General features: G+C 42.5%; 1 protein-coding gene across 1 annotated transcript in view; it reads left to right on the top strand.

The window, feature by feature from the left end:
* LOC101850490 overlaps nucleotides 1-17,765 on the top strand; it is a gene marked incomplete in the record, with an annotated part of 69,961 nt that overhangs the window by 40,146 nt on the left and 12,050 nt on the right. Inside the window, 15 exon segments of the mRNA XM_013084867.2 lie at nucleotides 990-1,111; nucleotides 1,908-2,045; nucleotides 2,821-2,926; nucleotides 3,491-3,746; nucleotides 3,964-4,160; nucleotides 5,470-5,615; nucleotides 7,653-7,815; nucleotides 8,494-8,621; nucleotides 9,464-9,778; nucleotides 10,289-10,377; nucleotides 11,509-11,675; nucleotides 12,809-13,036; nucleotides 14,815-14,975; nucleotides 15,897-16,080; nucleotides 16,770-16,934. Of these exon segments, the coding sequence (XP_012940321.1) occupies nucleotides 990-1,111; nucleotides 1,908-2,045; nucleotides 2,821-2,926; nucleotides 3,491-3,746; nucleotides 3,964-4,160; nucleotides 5,470-5,615; nucleotides 7,653-7,815; nucleotides 8,494-8,621; nucleotides 9,464-9,778; nucleotides 10,289-10,377; nucleotides 11,509-11,675; nucleotides 12,809-13,036; nucleotides 14,815-14,975; nucleotides 15,897-16,080; nucleotides 16,770-16,934 (2,565 nt within the window).

Raw genomic sequence — 17,765 nt, forward strand, 5'->3', positions numbered from 1 at the left:
TCTAATCTTCTGGCGCTCATATGACCTTATGCAGTTGCGAGCGCCGTAAAACCTCTACTAAAACAAACAAAAAAACAAACATTTGTTGTTTTCTCACTGTTGGGGTGGTTAGAGAGTGTTACTTGTAAGTTTTACTTTTCTTCTTTCCGCTGTAGTTTTTGCCGTTGTTGTTGCTTTTATCAAGCACCCCATGACCATTGTCTGTCTTACTTTTCCCCCCAGCATTAAGTGACCTTTATTTTGTTGATGTGCCTCTCTTTACTTTGCTGATTTTTTCATCTGTCTGTATATTTTGATCCAAAAATGTTGTTGATGCATCTGTCTTTCCTGTCCATGTGTTGTTTGTGCTTGATATCTTGCTTATAGTCAGAAATTGATTTCTGTCATGGGTTTTGGAAGAGTCCATAGTTAGGATTTAGATTTCATTATATATATCTTTTGTTGTTTCTGCATCTCTGTCTACTTTTGTTGGTGGTTGGAGGGTGTTATCTTGTAGGTTCCCGTGCACTTTTCTAGTTTATTTGTCTGGCTACTTTTCTTTTCCCCAACATTGAAATAAGTATTAAATCGTCTTTATCGCCCCTCCTTCTTTTTTGTGTTTGTTACTCTCTTGTAACACTTCTAATCTCTGGCGCTTATATGACCTTATTGTGTTGCAAGTGCCATAAAACACTTACTAAAACAAACTCTAACTAAATCTAAAACTAAACTCTTGTGTAACGCCTCTAATCTTCGGAACTTATATGACCTTATTGCGTTGCAAGTGCTGTAAAACTCTAACTAAATCTAAAACTAAACTCTCTTGTAACACCTTCAAACTTCAGAACTTATTTGATCTTATTGTGTTGCAAGTGCCTGAAAACTCTAACTAAATCTAAAACTAAACTCTTGTGTAACACCTCTAATCTTCGGAACTTATATGACCTTATTGCGTTACAAGTGCTGTAAAACTCTTACTAAAACTAAAACAATGGCTTTTTCCCCCCCAGATTCTGTACATGGGTAACGAGAACGGCCGCACAGTGAAGGACACCCTGGAAGCGCTGGCCTCTGAGTACCGTGTGTGTGTGGCTCAGTCCGTGGACTATATTGACCTGGGTATCCCCTCTAGGTATGTTCTGGGACACGCTGGGTCTCTCATGCTTAGTGATAGGGAGAGGGAGGGATAGAGAGAGAAAGAGAGAGGGAGAGAGAGAGAGAGGGAGGGAGAGAGAGAGGGAGGGAGAGAGAGGGAGCGAGAGGGAGCGAGAGAGAGAGAGAGAGAAAGAGAGAGAGAGGGAGGGAGGGAGGGATTTGTTTAAAAAAGGCACCACCCTTTGGTCTTTATTGAATTGTCATTTTAGGCATATTTTTGTTTGTTTTGCTTATATGACTTAAGCCTCATTTTAAATGGCTGCATGACTGACAAATGAGTATTGTCAGATGTAAAATGGTGCCTCTTAGAAAGGTATCATTTAAACAGTTATTTACTTCACTGCCCTATCAGACAGCTTAGTTCTTGTTGAGTCCATGTGTGTGCCTTTCTAAACTGTCTCATGCTTTACCATCATCAGTATCATATCATAGTAGATAGCAAGGAATAAAAAAGGGTTGAGACTGGTAGAATATTCAAATTTTATACAGTAGGTTCAACGTTTCGCCCGGTAAAGGGCCTCATCAGGAACATGATCACCAACATAATCATCATCATCATTATTATCATCATCAAATTTGAAAGACATTTCCTTTTTCCAGTTTTTTAAAAATTGAAGTATAATAATTGCTACCATGATGACATTTTAAAAATCTTACATAAAAATATCCAACATGGACTCAGGACAGAGGACTTAAAAAAAACCCCAAGAACTCCCCCCCCCCCCCAAGAAAAAGCCAAACTGTGTCACGGCTTTTGTTCTTGACTTTCCCAGAGAAACGTCAAACGCGGTGGTGTCGCGACTGATCGAGAAGCCGGCCGCCAACACTGTTATCTCCTTCCTCCACACGGAGTACGTCAATTCCGTTCTCAAGGCCGTCGGTCGGTCTGACCGCGCCAGGGGCAAGCTCAGGTGTGTATTTTTGTTTGTTCAGTGTGTGTTGGTGGTGACTGTTGACTACATTTTTCGTTTTATCGTTTTCCTTTTATCCGCCGCTTATACCATTTTGGGTGTCGGGGGAAGAAAGAGACGTCTCTCTGCCACCACTATCAATCTGTTGAAATACCTATTCTTTCTCTGTTAGATCTACCTATATCAGATCTGTCTCACCCATTTACAGCGCTGCTGTCTGTTAGATTCTCTTACACTGCTATTTAGTGGGTGGTCGACAGGTGCTCTTTTGTGGTTTGCTCCTTCTTTCCTATCAAACACCTATCGTCCTTATCTCTCCTTCTGTTTTGCATTTATTACTCTCTTGTAATACAATTTTTATGGAATTTTTAATTTTTGGTTCAACAGCTTTACATCCTTTTAAAAACACATTTTTGTGTGAATTTTACTGAAAAACTTTGATCCAACAAAAAAAATGTAAATTTTCAGCTTCCAAGGACTCTCAAGCTGTGGAAGTCACTTAACCTTGGCAGCCCTTTTCTCTCTAATTTTACCTCTAAAACTAGGTGACCTCCACCTCCTTTTATTGCAAATATCTCAACTTCTATTGAAGATAGATTTTCTTTTCTCCGAAAGCAAGACAAATGAACAAGCTTTAAAAATAACTCTTAAAATAATGTTCTAGAATTGAGGAGCGCCTGATTCCACTGCGTCATGACACATATGTGGGCTATTGTAAACCGAATTTGTCTGTTGGGATCGATAAGACTGTAAATCTGTTCCCTTTTAATGACAGATTTTTCGGCTCGGATGCGTGGGCCGACAACCAGGAAGCTATAGAGGATGCCGAGGATTACGCCGTGGACTCCATCACCATCAAGCTGGACTCCGACGATGTTGAGGTGAGGAAAAAATTCTGGGTTGTTGACTTCTCTCGTGGGTGGTTGGCAGGGGCTGTGGTGTGGTTTGCTCCTTCTTTCCTGACAAACAGGTATCGTCCAGATTCTCTTCTCCTATTTTCTTTTTATCTCTCTCTTGTTGTGTTTCTATTCTTCGGCACATATATGACCTTATTGTGTTGCAAGGGCTATAAAATACTAATACTTTAAAACGGACTTTTCTTGTGTACTAGGATTGTTCACACTTGTTTATTGGACTGTCTGTCCGTTTGTTTGAGGTGGGTGGTTAGTGGGTGGTGTGGTGTGGTTTGCTTCTCCTTTTTTCCTATCAATCATGTATCATCCAGATCTCTTCTCCTTTTTTTTGGTGTAGTCTGCTTCTTCTTTCCTATGAAATATCTATCGTCTTTATTTCCCCTTCTTCTTTTTTACGTTTGTTACTCTCTTGTAACACCTCTAATATTCTGACGCTCATGTGACCTCATGCAGTTGTGAGCGCCGTAAAACCTCTACTAAAACTAGAAACACATGTTTACCCATTCCCCTTTTTTTCGCCCTCTGTTCCAGAGCTTTGAGACGTACATGAGCTCTAAGACACTGGCCAACTCGAAGGAGAACCCTTGGTTTGAGGAGTACTACCAGGAGATCCACCAGTGCTACACCTCCAAAACCAACACCATGGGCTACCCGCGCCAGTGCCCTTTGTCCCTGCAGAGCATCATCGACAGTCGGGGCTACCAGCAGGACCCGGGGGTCGTCTATGTCATGAACGCCATCTACGCCGCGGCGTACGGTCTGCACGCCACTCTGCAGCAGTACTGTGGTGGGTTGTGTACTCTGTGTGTGTGTGGAAAGGGGGGGGGGCATGTGTGTGTTGGAGAGTGTGTGTGTGTATGTGTGGGGAGGGGGGGGGGAGGGGGGGGAATGCTTTTGTGTGTGTGTGTGTGTGTGGAGGGGTGGGGGGCATGTGTGTACTTATATGACCTTATTGTGTTCCAAAGGCTGTAAAACACTTTCTAAAACTAAAACACAATTTGCAGGTAAGAACTACGCTGGTGTCTGTCAGGCGTACAGTAACAACGTGCTCCGCCGGGAGCAGCTCTCCACGAAGCTGGCGGATGTTGAGTTCGTTGACCCTGTTGGCAATAAGTTCTTCTTCGAAGACAGGCATGGGGTCTCCAGTTTCCGGTTCAACAGCATCGTCAAAGGCAGCATCGTCGGCGCCAACTACATTCAGGTGAGATGAGGAGCAGGAACTTGTACTTCATCATCATCGTCGTCATCATCATCATCATCATCATCATCATCATCATCATCATCATCATCATCATCATCATCATCATTGTAAACCGCAGAGAATAAAACAAGGGTTGAGTGATAGTAGTAGTAGTAGCGGAAGTAGTGGAAGTTGCAGTAACAGTAGTCGCAGTAGTAGTAGTAGTAGTAGTAGTAGTAGTAGTAGTAGTAGTAGTAGTAGTAGTAGTAGTAGTAGTAGTAGTAGCAGCAGTAGCAGCAGTAGCAGTAGCAGTAGCAGTAGCAGTAGTAGTAGTAGTAGTAGTAGAATCATCCTCATCATCATCATCATCATCATTGCCTTTCTCAACCTGGATCAGCATATCCTGGATTAGCCTTTCGATGTTTTTCCATGTCTTCCCACAAATGTTTCTGATACTTTCGATAAAGTTAATTTTTTTATAGCGACCATATCAGTCAGTGTGACTCAGGAACTTTGACTGCTATAATATGTAGCTCGATTTGGTGGAATCAGGCGCTCGTCGATTTTTGGGTATATAGAGTTATTAAAAATGTCTTGAAGCTTGTTCATTTGTCTTGCATTTGGCAAAAAAAAATATCCATCTACCTTGAATTGAAGTCAACATATTTGCAATCGAAGAAGATCGGGTTGCCTAGGTTCAGTGGTTAAAATTAACGAGAAAATGGCCGCCAAACGTTGGTAAATTCAAAGCTTGAGAATCTTTGAAATTTCAACAATTACAAAATGTGGCCTTTAATCAACGTTTCCCAGGAAAATTCACATGGAAATGTGCCTTTATATGGACATAAAAGATGTTGAGCAAAAAAATTAAATTTTAATTAAAAAATTTCCAAATTGTCAGAAAAAATAGCTTTTTTCTTCGATTTGATTATTTTGACGAGCGCCTGATTTCACCATGATGCCTGACATATTGTCTAGTCTCTGGCGACTTGGGGTCTTTTGAAGTGTAACTGAAATGAAAAAGTATTCTGTCAGATGTAGGACTATTCTGCTGTTGGTCTTATCATTTTCCGTTGCTACGATGTCCAATTTAAAATCAGTGTTGACACTAACCTGACCAAATATTTTTTTTTTAGTTTAGTCAAACTCAAACAAGCAAATTAAATGCTTTTGGAGAGTTGACCATGTGTGTTTTCATCCCTTACCCCTGCCCCCCCCCTGCCCACACACATATTAACGCACACACACCCTAACACACACACACCCCTTTCACCCCTCCCCCTCCACCACCACACCCCTTCCACCCCTCCCTCCACCCCTCCCCCCACAGATCGGCTACTACAACACCAGCGGCGGTACGATCTCGGTGGACAACAACTACGTGTCCAAGTGGAACAGCGGCTGTAATCGCGAAGACGCCTGCTCCGAGTGTCCGGCCATTAGAGACTCCAGCGTCCGCTACCTCATCCTGGACAGGTAGGTCCCCCCAAAAAAAAATGGTGAAATGGTATAGGTTTAAGTTTAGTTTTCGTAAGAGTTTTATGGCACTTGCAACACAATAAGGTCAAATAAGTGCTGAAGAATAGATGTGTTACAAGAGAGTAAAAGGAGGAGGAGAGATAAGGACGATAGATGTTCTTGAAGGAATTTTAACTAATGTCGGAAAGTTCAGTGTTGTATTCTTCTAGGAATTTTGATATCGGAAGGTTAAGAGATGTATTCTTGTAGGAATTTTGATGTTGGAAAGTTCGGTGTTGCATTCTTGTAGGAATTTCAATGTCTGAAATTTCGGTATTGCATTCTTGTAGGAATTTTGATGTCTGAAGTGTCTTTACACCATTCCCAAAGGGGGGACATTTCTCGTTTTAGTGCACAGTAGAATTGTAAATGGGCTGATCTAACAATGTCATAGTCGAAGCAGACTTTGTGCTGTTGAAGCTAGAGAGGTGAGCAGAGTAAGTCTGATTCTCTGTAAGGACTTCTCTGTTGACATCCACCTCTTGGCAGTCATATGACTTTATGAAGTTGCGAGTGCCGTAAAACTCTACAAAAAAAAAAGAAAGAAAGTTCAGTGTTGTATTCTTGAGTTCCACTCCCTTTTTGGTTTTAGTAAGTTTTACCGCCTTTGCAATACAATAGGATTGTATAAGTGCTGAAGATTAGAGGTGTTACAAGAGGGTGATAAACACAAAACAGGAAGAGAGATCAGAATGACAGATAGTTTTACTTCTTTACTAACTTTAAGATTCTGTTTTTAAGGCCTTTTTTGGTAGTTTTCTTACTTTCTTTGTCTACTGTGAATGGAAGATTTGTTCCCTGAATTTTACTTGAAGTCAGGACTTTGGGAACACTCCTGACAAAAACCACTGAGAACTATGTTCTGTTACTTTGCTACAGGGCATGGAGATTTTCCTTCTTCTAAAAGCGTTGAAAGCTCTGTTACTTTACTGCAGTGAATGGAGATTTTCCTTGTTCTAAAAGTGTTGAAAGCTCTGTTACTTTACTGCAGTGAATGGAGATTTTCCTTGTTCTAAAAGTGTTGAAAGCTCTGTTACTTTACTGCAGTGAATGGAAATTTTCCTTGTTCTAAAAGTGTTGAAAACTCTGTTACTTTACTGCAGTGAATGGAGATTTTCCTTGTTCTAAAAGTGTTGAAAACTCTGTTACTTTACTGCAGTGAATGGAAATTTTCCTTGTTCTAAAAGTGTTGAAAGCTCTGTTACTTTACTGCAGTGAATGGAGATTTTCCTTGTTCTAAAAGTGTTGAAAACTCTGTTACTTTACTGCAGTGAATGGAGATTTTTCTTGTTCTAAAAGTGTTGAAAACTCTGTTACTTTACTGCAGTGAATGGAGATTTTCCTTGTTCTAAAAGTATTTAAAGCTCTGCTACTTTACTGCTGTGAATGTAGATTTTTCTTGTTCTAAAAGCGTTTAAATTTCCCAACCAGTTTGGGCTCCTTCCATCGTTACAGGGCATCTCTTACAGGTCCATCTTCTTTTTTTATTTTTTGTCTCTGTAGTTTGCTGTCTGTCTGTCTGTCTTGTTTTTTCATTGCTTTAAACATCCGTTATGGTGTAGATATGTTACCTTCTGTTTAAGTGGCGTCGTTGGCCTAGTGGTTAGACTACTGGACTCGCAATCATGAGGTCGCGGGTTCGGGATTCGAGTCGTGAGCCCGACGTTGTGTCCTTTGGGAAAGGCGCTTTACATTAATTTTCTTCACTTCACCCAGGTGGGAATGGGTACCCGGCCATAGACAGCGAAAGAACTTGTCAGTATTTTAGTGTTTTAGCGCCTATAAATGGCTGCTTGCACTGTATGCTTCCCAGAAAGTTGAGGTTGTTTCACAATGCTCTGTGGTCTGCTGGGGTAATAGTGTAGATTGTTAAACGTATAGAGCTTGCTGTTGAGCGGGGATTTGCGCTATATAAATGCTATCTATTATTATTATTATTAAGTAAGCTTCCTCCATTAATGATAACTCTTGTCTTCTTCCCCGTTTCTTTTCCAGCACCAAGAACATACCAGCGGACGCCACAACGGTAGTTGCGTTCTTCGACGTGCACAAGCAGGGCGTGGACCCGTACCGCTGTGGCAGTCTCAACGTGCCAGGTTTCCACCAGCTGCTAGCCTTCCTGTACAGTGTGGAGAACCTGTTCCTCAGTAAAGTGGAGGTATGTCTGTTGTCTGTCCTGTGTTATCTGTCCTCTGTTATCTGTGTTATCTGTCCTCTGTTATCTGTGTTATCTGTCCTCTGTCCTGTGTTATCTGTCCTGTGTTATCTGTCCTCTGTTAATCGTCCTCTGTTATCTGTCCTCAGTCCTCTGTTATGTCCTCTGTTATCTGTCCTGTGTTATCTGTCCTCTGTTATCTGTCCTCATACCCCCCCTGGGGCGGTGCTACTTACTGAAGTGTGTTTAGACCATTCCCAAAGAGGGGGGACATTAACATCTCGAGTTCGTATGCACAGTAGAATTGTAATTGTAAATGGGCTGATTTATCAATGTCATGCTCATGACTGTGCCTGAACTGCAACAGAGACAGGGAACTGCTGCTTTTTCTTTCCTAATCCTTACTATCGTCATTTTTCCTCTACTTCTTTTGTATGTTTGTCACACTCTTGTGACCCACTATTTCCGGAGTGTCTTGATAATCGAAGCAGACTCTGTGCTGTTGAAGCTAGAGAGGTGAGCAGAGTAACTAGAGAGGTGAGCAGAGTAAGCCTGATTCCCTGTAAGGACTTCTCTGTTGACATTCATCCCTTGGTGCTCATATGACAAGCCCCGCAAAACCTCTACTAAAATAAACAAAACTGTGCCCTTCCTTTGTCTCCCTCCCCCCCCTCCCCTCAGGGCTCTGCCACCAACGGCGTTTACAACAAGGGCATCCGGTTCCTCATCGTTGACACCTGCTCCAACAGCCTGAGGGTAGACCAGGATCTCTTCGGTCTGCTGCAAGGGGAGGGGCTGTGTAACACAAAGTGAGTTCTTGTGTGTGTGGTGACACAAAGTGAGTTTTTTTGTCTGTCTTTTGTCTGTGTGTGTGTGTGTGTGTGTGTGTGTGTGTGTGTGTGTGTGTGTGTGTGTGTGTGTGTGTGTGTGTGTGTGTGTGTGTGTGTGTGTTGTTGGGAGGGGGTCTGTGTAACATAAAGTGAGTTTTTGTCTCTTGTCTGTGTGTTTTGGGGGGGGGGGGGGTTGTGATTCTGATGTTCTTAATACAGGAAAAGAGTTTTTCTTTGGAGATATATGATAGTTGTCAAGCACATAGAGCGTGATGCGGAGCATGGATAATCACTATATAAAAGTTTTTGCAGTTGTTTTAGGGGGGGGGGGGGGGGAGAATGTGATTCAGATGTACTTAATACAGGAAACGTGTTTACTTTGGGGATATAAAATAATTAGTTGTAAAGCTCACAGAGTATGCTGAAGAGCATGGATATGCATTCTATGTAGTGTTTGGTGGCAGGGTTTGAGGGGGGGGGGATGATTCTGATGTTCTTAACACAGGAATATTCGTTCATTGGAGGAAGGAGGAGGAGGGAGGGATAGTAGGACAGAGAGAAAGGTTTTGCTTTGGGAGTATTTTACTCTTTTGGGGATTGGCGATTGATTTGCATTGTTTTCTTTTAATGTCCCTTTCCTTTCTTTGCGTATATTGCGTATGTAGTTTTAAAAATTGTTTTTAAATCCAAAAAGTTTTAAATCTTTTTCTTACCAGTGGCTTGGCGGCTGACTGACTACTCTTTACTGTCTCCTGTTCTGATCAGGGCGATTTTGCGATTTTCTGATCTTTTGATCCTGATCTGATCTTGCCCTCTTTCAGCTTTGACGATGAAGGCTACACCATCAACATGAACAACATCGGTGCTGTAGTCACGTCTGGAGACCACAACACAATGGCCGCCGCTCGTCTGCTGGAGGCGCCCGGAGTGACTTACGTGAGTCCCAACGCCATGAGCCCGGACCTGGACGGTCAGCGTTACCTGGCCCGGACCATCTCCCCCGTCAGCGGTCAGATGCTGGCGCTGGTCAAGCTGCTCAACTCGCTGGACTGGAACTACGTGGACGTGGTCTACGAAGATTCCGAGAATGGAATGGAGCCGTGGGAACGCTTCAGCTACTACGCTAGCATGAGGAAGTACGTTTCCTTCCTTTTTTGGCACTTTTGTATGTTTTTTATTTTTAAAATGATTTTTTTGGTTTTCTGTATGAGTTGCAAGTTCGATAAAACTCTGACTGTAAGTGGTTGGTGGGTGCTCTGGTGTGGTTTGCTCCTTCTTTCCATTCAAACATCTATCGTTCTTATCTCTTCTCTTTCTTTTTTGTGTATGTCACTCTCTTGTAACCCATCTGTTCTTAGGCACTTATATGACCTTATTGTGTTGTAAGTGCAGTAAAACTCTTACTAAAACTAAAAAACTCTGACTAAAAAAAACTAGGTTTTCTGTCGGACAGGTGGGGTGGAGGGGGGAGGGGGGAGTGGGAGAAGGATGGAAGGAGGTGGGGCGACAAGCAAGAGATGAGATGCAACTAGCTTAAGTAATTTGCTACTTTTGGTGTTCCTTTTTTCATTTCATTTCGTTTAGCTTCTCGTATCACTGGTGTTTCAACCGGAAGTAACTATGATTGTCTGTTTTCTGTTTTCCAGAGTGTGCTATGGCAATTCTGTGAGGGCGGCCATGGATGCCAGCGAGGCGGACCTGAAGAGCTTGCTGAACCTGCTGTCTGGAAGCTCTGGTGAGTCGCACAGGTCAAGAGGGGGAGGAGGTTGTTCGTTGTTGATCTTCATTTGGTCGCTTTTAAGCACAAGGGGGCTATCCCAATAAATGCTGTTTTGAGAAAATCGTCGTTAAAAGTTTTTTGATCCTTATTCAGTCTCTTTAAAAGACAGGGAGAGTTTTCTTCATAACCAAACAAATATACATATCAATGAAACCAAACTTCTTCTATAGGCAATATAGTGCCCACTTTTTGTATGGTCAAGATTTCTGAAAACCCCTGAAATCTGGGTTAGCCCACTTGTCCTTATAAGCGACCATTTGTGGTCTTGGTTAGAATACATCCTTATAGTGGGAGGAGGTGGTCATTTAGTTATCTTCGTTTCCACTGTTCAGTGAATTAGCATTTAGCCAGAAATTTGACCCCTTTTCTTAATGAATAATTAATGCTACGACTAGATCACACCGAAAAAATTCTTAAATGATCATGAGTATTTGTTAAACGCGGGTTTCCAATAGGCCGATTACTGTGTAGTATCGTTTGTTCTTTATACGAATTGTGGTATCGGGCGCAAAGTTTCCTCAGTATGTCTTGATTCTATATTTCGAATGCAACAGCAGCAGTTTTTTTAAAAACTGCGCCTCATTATCACACTTTATCACACTAAATTCAGGATTGGTTCGGTTTTCCCTGCGAGGAATTTCGACAACGCTTAGATCTAATTGATTTCACGTTCTACGGATTACTTGATCTAGATCTAGATTTAGTTGTGAAAATGACTGAGCCTCCTTCTAAAAAGCTAAAAACTGGTGGGTCTCAAACTTTTAAGCAGGCTATACTGATGAGTGGCCCGGCATTGTGAATTCTGCGGCTGGTGTTTATCATGCATTTTGCACGCTTTGCAGAACGGACTTTTCCATTGGACACTGTGATCAAATTTTTGTTCTTTTTTAAAATTTTTTTAGTAGGCACCTTCTTCTGGTGTGGTTTACTCCTTCTTTTTTTGGATCACATATTTATCATCTTTATCCACTCCTTTCGTTTTCTTTGTATATTACTCAGTGCTATATCTCTGTGATCTTCCTGTTTATGTTGAAAGTGCTGTAAAACTCTTTACTTTACCTATAACAAAACTTATTTCCTCCTCAGGCTCGAGAGCTGTGGTCCTTCTGGGTGGAGAGAAATTTGTCCGCAGTGTGATCAAGGCGGCCGCCGACTCGAGCGTGGGTCGGGAATACGTGTGGCTGGTGGCCTCTGACTGGGACTTCTCTGAGGATGACCTCAAGGACTTAATTCCCAACGACTACCAGTTAAAGGTGATTGTACCATCAGAGGTGTTGATTCTTTGTCGCCAGAAGGCAATTGGGGTGGAACGCCTAGTCTGGTCAATATATGGTCACTTTTAAGCACAAGGGGGCTATCCCGAAAACGCTGGTTTGAGAAAATTGAACGTAAAGTTTTTGCCCCTTGTTCAATTTCTTTAGAAGACGAGGAGAGTTTTCTATAAAACCAAACAAATATACGCACCAATGAAGCCTAACTTCTCCTTTAGGTAGGGTAATGCCCACTTTTGGTGAAAGTCAAGATTTCTGGAAACCCCGGAAATCTGGGTTAGATCTCTTGTCCTTAAAAGCGACCATATGAAGAAAACAGGGGGAAAACGACGGTTGTCAAAAACTGAAAATCGTGAGGGTACGAATTTTAAACGCTTGTTGACTCATTACTGTATTTTTGTTCAACTGTTGGTTGATTATTGTTGTTAAATTTCCCTTTCAACAACACTTAACGATAAACCACCAGTCAAACAATTTTGAAGTTATGAGTCCACAAGCTTTTAAAATTGACACCCTCACAATTTCCTGTTCGTGACTACAGTCGTTCCTGCACTCCTCCTTCTTCACCTTCTCCAATCTTTACTCAAATGAACAAACCTCATGCTCTTCCTCCTCCTCTATCTCCTCTTCCTCCTCCTCCCCCTCCTCTTCCAATCTTTACTCAAATTAACCAACTTTCTCTTCCTCCTCCTCCTCCATCGCCTCCTCCTCCTCATCCTTCTCAAATATTTACACTAAAACGAACCAACAAATAAATTCTCCTCCTCCTCCTCTTCCCACTCCTCCCCCTCCTCCTCCTCCCCCTCCTCCTCCTCCCCCTCCTCCTCCTGTTCCCCCTTCTCCTCCTCCATCTCATCTTCCTCCTCCTCAAATATTTACACTAAAATGAACCAACAAAATCCTCCTCCTCCTCCTCCTCCTTCTCCTCCTCCTCCTCCTCCTCTTCCTCCTCCTCCTCTTCCTCTTCCTCCTCCTCATCCTCCTCAAATATTTACACTAAAACGAACCAACAAAGAAGTTCTCCTCCTCATCCTCTTCCCATTCTTCCTCCTCCCTCTCCTCTTCCTCCTCCAATCATCACTCAAACAAACCACCCAACAACCCCCTCCCCTCAGATTGTGACGGTCCAGAGAGTGACAGACAAGGTGAGCAGCTTCGACCTGAACTACGTGGCCCAGCTCCGCTACGAGCCGCTGGACGGGGACCGCAACAACGGGCAGGTGCCTCGCCCCTGGTTTGAGGAGTTCTTCCAGCTGGTTCACGGCTGTACGCTCAGCGACGCCATCACCCCCATCTACGCTCCCGCCGGCAGTCCCCCTAGACCCGAGTGTGATAAGAATAAGGTGAGACGGACGGAGGTTGTGGGATTACCTACCGGGGGTGAAGAACTTCATAGTACAGTATAACCCACAAGGCGGTGCCACTGACTGAAGTGTCTTCAGGCCATTCCCAAAGGGGGGACATTTCTCCTTCTAATGCACAGTAGAATTGTAAATGGGCTTATCCAACAATGTCATGCTCACAACTGTGCCTGATCTACAACAGGGAGCTGCTGCTTTTTGTTTCCTAATCCTTACTATGGTCATTTTTCCTCAACTTCTTTTGTATGTTTGTCACACTCTGCTGACCCGCTATTTCCGGGGTGCCTTGATAGTCGAAGTAGACTTTGTGCTGTTGAAGCTAGAGAGGTGAGCAGAGTAAGTCTGATTCCCTGTAAGGACTTCCTTGTTGACATCCACCCCTTGGCGCTCATTTGGCCTTTAACAGTTGCGAGCGCCGTAAAACCTCTACTAAAACAAAAAAAACCCAACAATCGTACAGTATAACCCGGATAGGTTGGACACAGAAGGCTCTAAATCACGCATCCGTCGATCTGTGCCTGCGGTCCCATTTTTTCTTCTCCTTTATCTTTGTAAGAAAATTACGCGAAGCTTGAACACAAAGACGGAATAGTCAAACTAATTAGGCCGCCGTAGAAATCTAAGGTCGATGCCCTTTGAGTGAGGTCTACTTGAGACAAAATAATAATAATTTTTTAAAAAGGAAAAAGACAAGGTGGGTAAGATACTACTTTACTCCCTCCACAGAAGCAGCTAGCAGTGCTATTTTTAGCTCGTTGCTCGACACTCATGCCCATGCTTATGTGGAGCGAGCGAGAGGAAGGGTTGTACATCACACGATCTATTGTTTTGCCCCTAAAGTAGCAATATTTATTGCTTCCCTTGATTCTTTGACACGGCCGATGCCATAACACTGTTCATGTGTCCCTTGAGCTACGGATCGCTCGAACTACCGAGGCTGGTTCCGACGAATTCGAGCTCTTCGTGTTATACTGTATTTATTTTTTATCGTCAAAGTCTTTAGTGCTGGTCTCATTTTGATCATCTTGTCACAAATGGTGCTCAGCTGCTGGGACAGCAAAAACAGTTTGTCCCAATTTCCTCCCTTGCATATTTTTAAATCTATAATGACCTGTGTTAGACAGCCACCTGTCTTGTGCGGTCATTTTTCTCCTTGACTATCGGTGGTCATCTAAGACCGTCTTGACAAGTTCTTTTACCTGCTGTGGATAGATTTCCTCTTAGGAACTCAGAGCCTTATCTCTTTTTGCAGTTTGAAGTGTGTTCAGAGGAACTCTTTGTTTCTTCTTTAAGCCTTTAAACTTCTTTTTGCTGTGCACATTCTTTTACGACGACTTCAACGTCAAATTAGTTTTCGGCTATTACCGAAAACAGGTCTCTTTTACCGGGAGTTCATTCATCATATGAAGAACTGTCAAAATAGGTTCACTTGTTTTGATTTAATGACTGATATAGTGACCTTTATGTCATATTTAGATTTCATACTAAAAGAGGATCCCGGCATAGTGGGTTTACCCCCCTCGAAGATAAAGAGTTTATCCACATTGTCATCTTTATTCGTTGGTGGTTGGCGGGTGCTCTGGTATGGTTTGCTTCTTCTTTCCTATCAAACATCTATCGCCCTTATCTCCCCTTCTTCTTTTTTGTGTTTGTTACTCTCTTGTAACACCTCTAATCTTCTGGCGCTCATATGACCTTATGCAGTTGCGAGTGCCGTAAAACCTCTACTAAAACTAAAAATTAGCATCTTTATTTTTCAGAAGGTCGACGTGGCAGACGTGAATCAGGATGAGTACGTCTTGAACACGATCGCAGCTGCCTTTGCGGTAACCGATGGCCTCAACCGTCAGTTGGTCTCCTGCAACGGCGTCAACTGCAGCCACGCCAATTTGGGCTCCAGCTCCATCCGGGCACAGATCAGGTGAGGGGAGTTACACCTCGAGACTCACCAGATACTCCGAGAAAAGCAGGGCATTCTGATGTTTATTTTTCGCCCATCGAAAAACTCCCAATTGGTTGGCATAAAATTCAAGGTCCCCCCCACTCCCCTCACTTATTGTAAATGATGTGAAAACACACATTTTTATTGACAATTATGTGGTTGTATATTTTGTAGTTTGTTACATAATCTTTTAATATGCCGAGGTTCTGGGGACTGATCCCTTCCTTGACTCTTGTGTATGCTTCCCAGGAAGTTGAAATTGTTTCAGAATGCTATCTGGTCTGCTGGGGTAATAGCATAGATTGTAAAACACATAGAGCTTGCTGTTGAGCGGGAATTTGTGCTATACAGATGCTATCTATTATTATTAAATGCTGTCAGGTCTGTTGGGGTAATAGTATATATTGTAAAGCGCGTAGAGCTTGCTGTTGGGCGGGTATTTGCACTATGCAAATGCTATCTATCTATTCTTATGTATTATTATCTATCTTTTATTATCTATCTATTATTATCTGTCTCTTACTATCTATCTATTATTATCGTTAGGGTGGTTGGGGGGTGCTCTGGTGTGGTTCGCTTCTTCTTTCCTGTCAAACATCTATCTTCTTTATCTCCCCTCCTCCTTTTTTGTGTTTTTTACTCTCTTGTAACACCTCTAATCTTCGGCACTTATATGACCTTATTGTGTTGCAAGTGCCATAAAACACTTACTAAGTGGGTGGTTGACGGGTGCTCGGGTGTGGTTTGATTCTTCTCTTCTGTCAAACATCTGTCGTTTCCCCCTTTTTTGTGTTTGTTACTCTCTTGTAACACCTCTAATCTTCGGCACTTATAAATATGACCTTATTGTGTTGCAAGTGCCGTAAAACTCTTACTAAAACTAAAAATCGTATGACGCAGGGCTCAGATCCTGAACTCGGAGTGGGCACTGACGACAGGCGCTCCTCCGCAGGTGACCTTGTACGACAACACGAATCTGGTGCTGAACTTTAACCCCATGCAGTGGTGGGACACGGGCTACCAGGTCAGGCTCTGGACGGTCACCAAGGATGCCGACGGTGTCGCTACTGTGGGGTCCACAGAGGTGAGTGGCCTGAGTCTGCATGTCTGTCTATTCATCTGTCTGTTCTACTGTCTGTCTGTCTGTTTGTCTGTCTGTCTGTCTGTCTGTCTGTCTGTCTGTCTGCTTGTCAGTGGTTGGTTGGCGGGTGCTCTGGTGTGGTTTGCTTCTTCTTTCCTATCAAACATCTATCGTCCTTATCTCTTCTTCTTTTTTATGTTTGTTACTGTCTTGTAAAACCTCTAATCTTCAGCACTTATATGGCCTTTTTGTGTCAAGATAACTGCGATTGAAGGGGGTGGGGTCGCTTGGTATTAGATGTAAAATTAGCAAGAAAACGGCCGCCAAAGTTTGGTGACTTCTATAGCTTTAAGAGTCCTTGGAAACTGCAAATTTCCACTTTTTGTGCCTTTAATCAACGTTTTCCCATAAAACCCACTGAGGGAAAGTGTTTTTGAATGGACATACAAGGTGTTGAGCCCAAAGAACAGAAATTTGAAGAAAAAAAAAGTCCACACTGGGCGAAAAATGCCGATTTCTGGGATTTAATTATTTTGATGAGCGCCTGATTTCACCACGATATGCCTCACATATAATTTAATATTTATGAATACCGGCATGTGTTTTTAATGGTCCTGTACAGCCAAGAAAGATTTACCTCTATCTTATTTTATCTTATCCTTCCCTTCCTCTGCTTCTCCGGTTGTCCTCAGCTGTGGAAAGGAGTGATCAATCTGTCAGTTGAAGATATAGAGGCGCTGAAGAAACAGGTCGATCTGGAGTCCCGCTGCGATCAGGACACGGCCCAAGGATCTTGCGGTTGCACTTTTGACGTGTACACGCCTGCTCAGCAAGTCACAGATCCCCGAATGACATCGGTTTGTACCTTTTAAAATATTTTTTTTTCCGCTGTCAGTGGCTACATACATGCTTTTTTTTCCGTGTGGGTGGTTGGTTTTTGCTCTAGTGTGGTTAGCTCCTTCTTTCTCATCAAACATCTACCACCCTTCTCTCTCCTCGTTCATTTTTGTGTTTGTCACTCTCTTGTAACACCTCTAATCTTTAGCACTTTTATGACCAAATTGTGTTTCAAGTGCTGTTAAACTCTTGCTGTGGGTGGTTGGTGGGTGCTCTGGTGTGGTTTGCTTCTTCTTTCCCATTGAACATCTATCGTCCTTATCTCCCCTTCTTCTTTTTTAATGTTTGTTACTCACTTGTAACACCTCAAATCTTCTGGCGCTCATATGACCGTACGCAGTTGCGAGTGCTATAAAAGCTCTACTAAAACTAAACTTTTGTTTTAGGTGGTTGGTGTTTGCTCTAGTGTCGTTAGCTCCTTCTTTCTCATCAAACATCTACCACCCTTCTCTCTCTCCATGTTCATTTTTGTGTTTGTCACTCTCTTGTAACACCTGTAGTCTTTAGCACTTATATGACCAAATTGTGTTGCAAGTGCTGTAAAACTCTTACTATAACAAATAAATAATAATAATAATAGATTGCATGTATATAGGGCTCTGTCCTATACTAGTATAAGCTCTGTGCGCTTTACGCCAATCACATAATCATTCCCACAAGAAAAAATATTTCACAGAAACAAGAAAAACCAGTTCAACCACTTAAAGAAGAACTTTCATGACCATACATTAACTAGATCTATATACCAACAACAAAAGAACAACAACAAACCAAAGAACAAAACAAACAAC

This window comes from Aplysia californica, unplaced genomic scaffold, assembly GCF_000002075.1.
Source record: "Aplysia californica isolate F4 #8 unplaced genomic scaffold, AplCal3.0 scaffold00323, whole genome shotgun sequence".
Lineage (NCBI taxonomy): Eukaryota > Metazoa > Mollusca > Gastropoda > Aplysiida > Aplysiidae > Aplysia > Aplysia californica.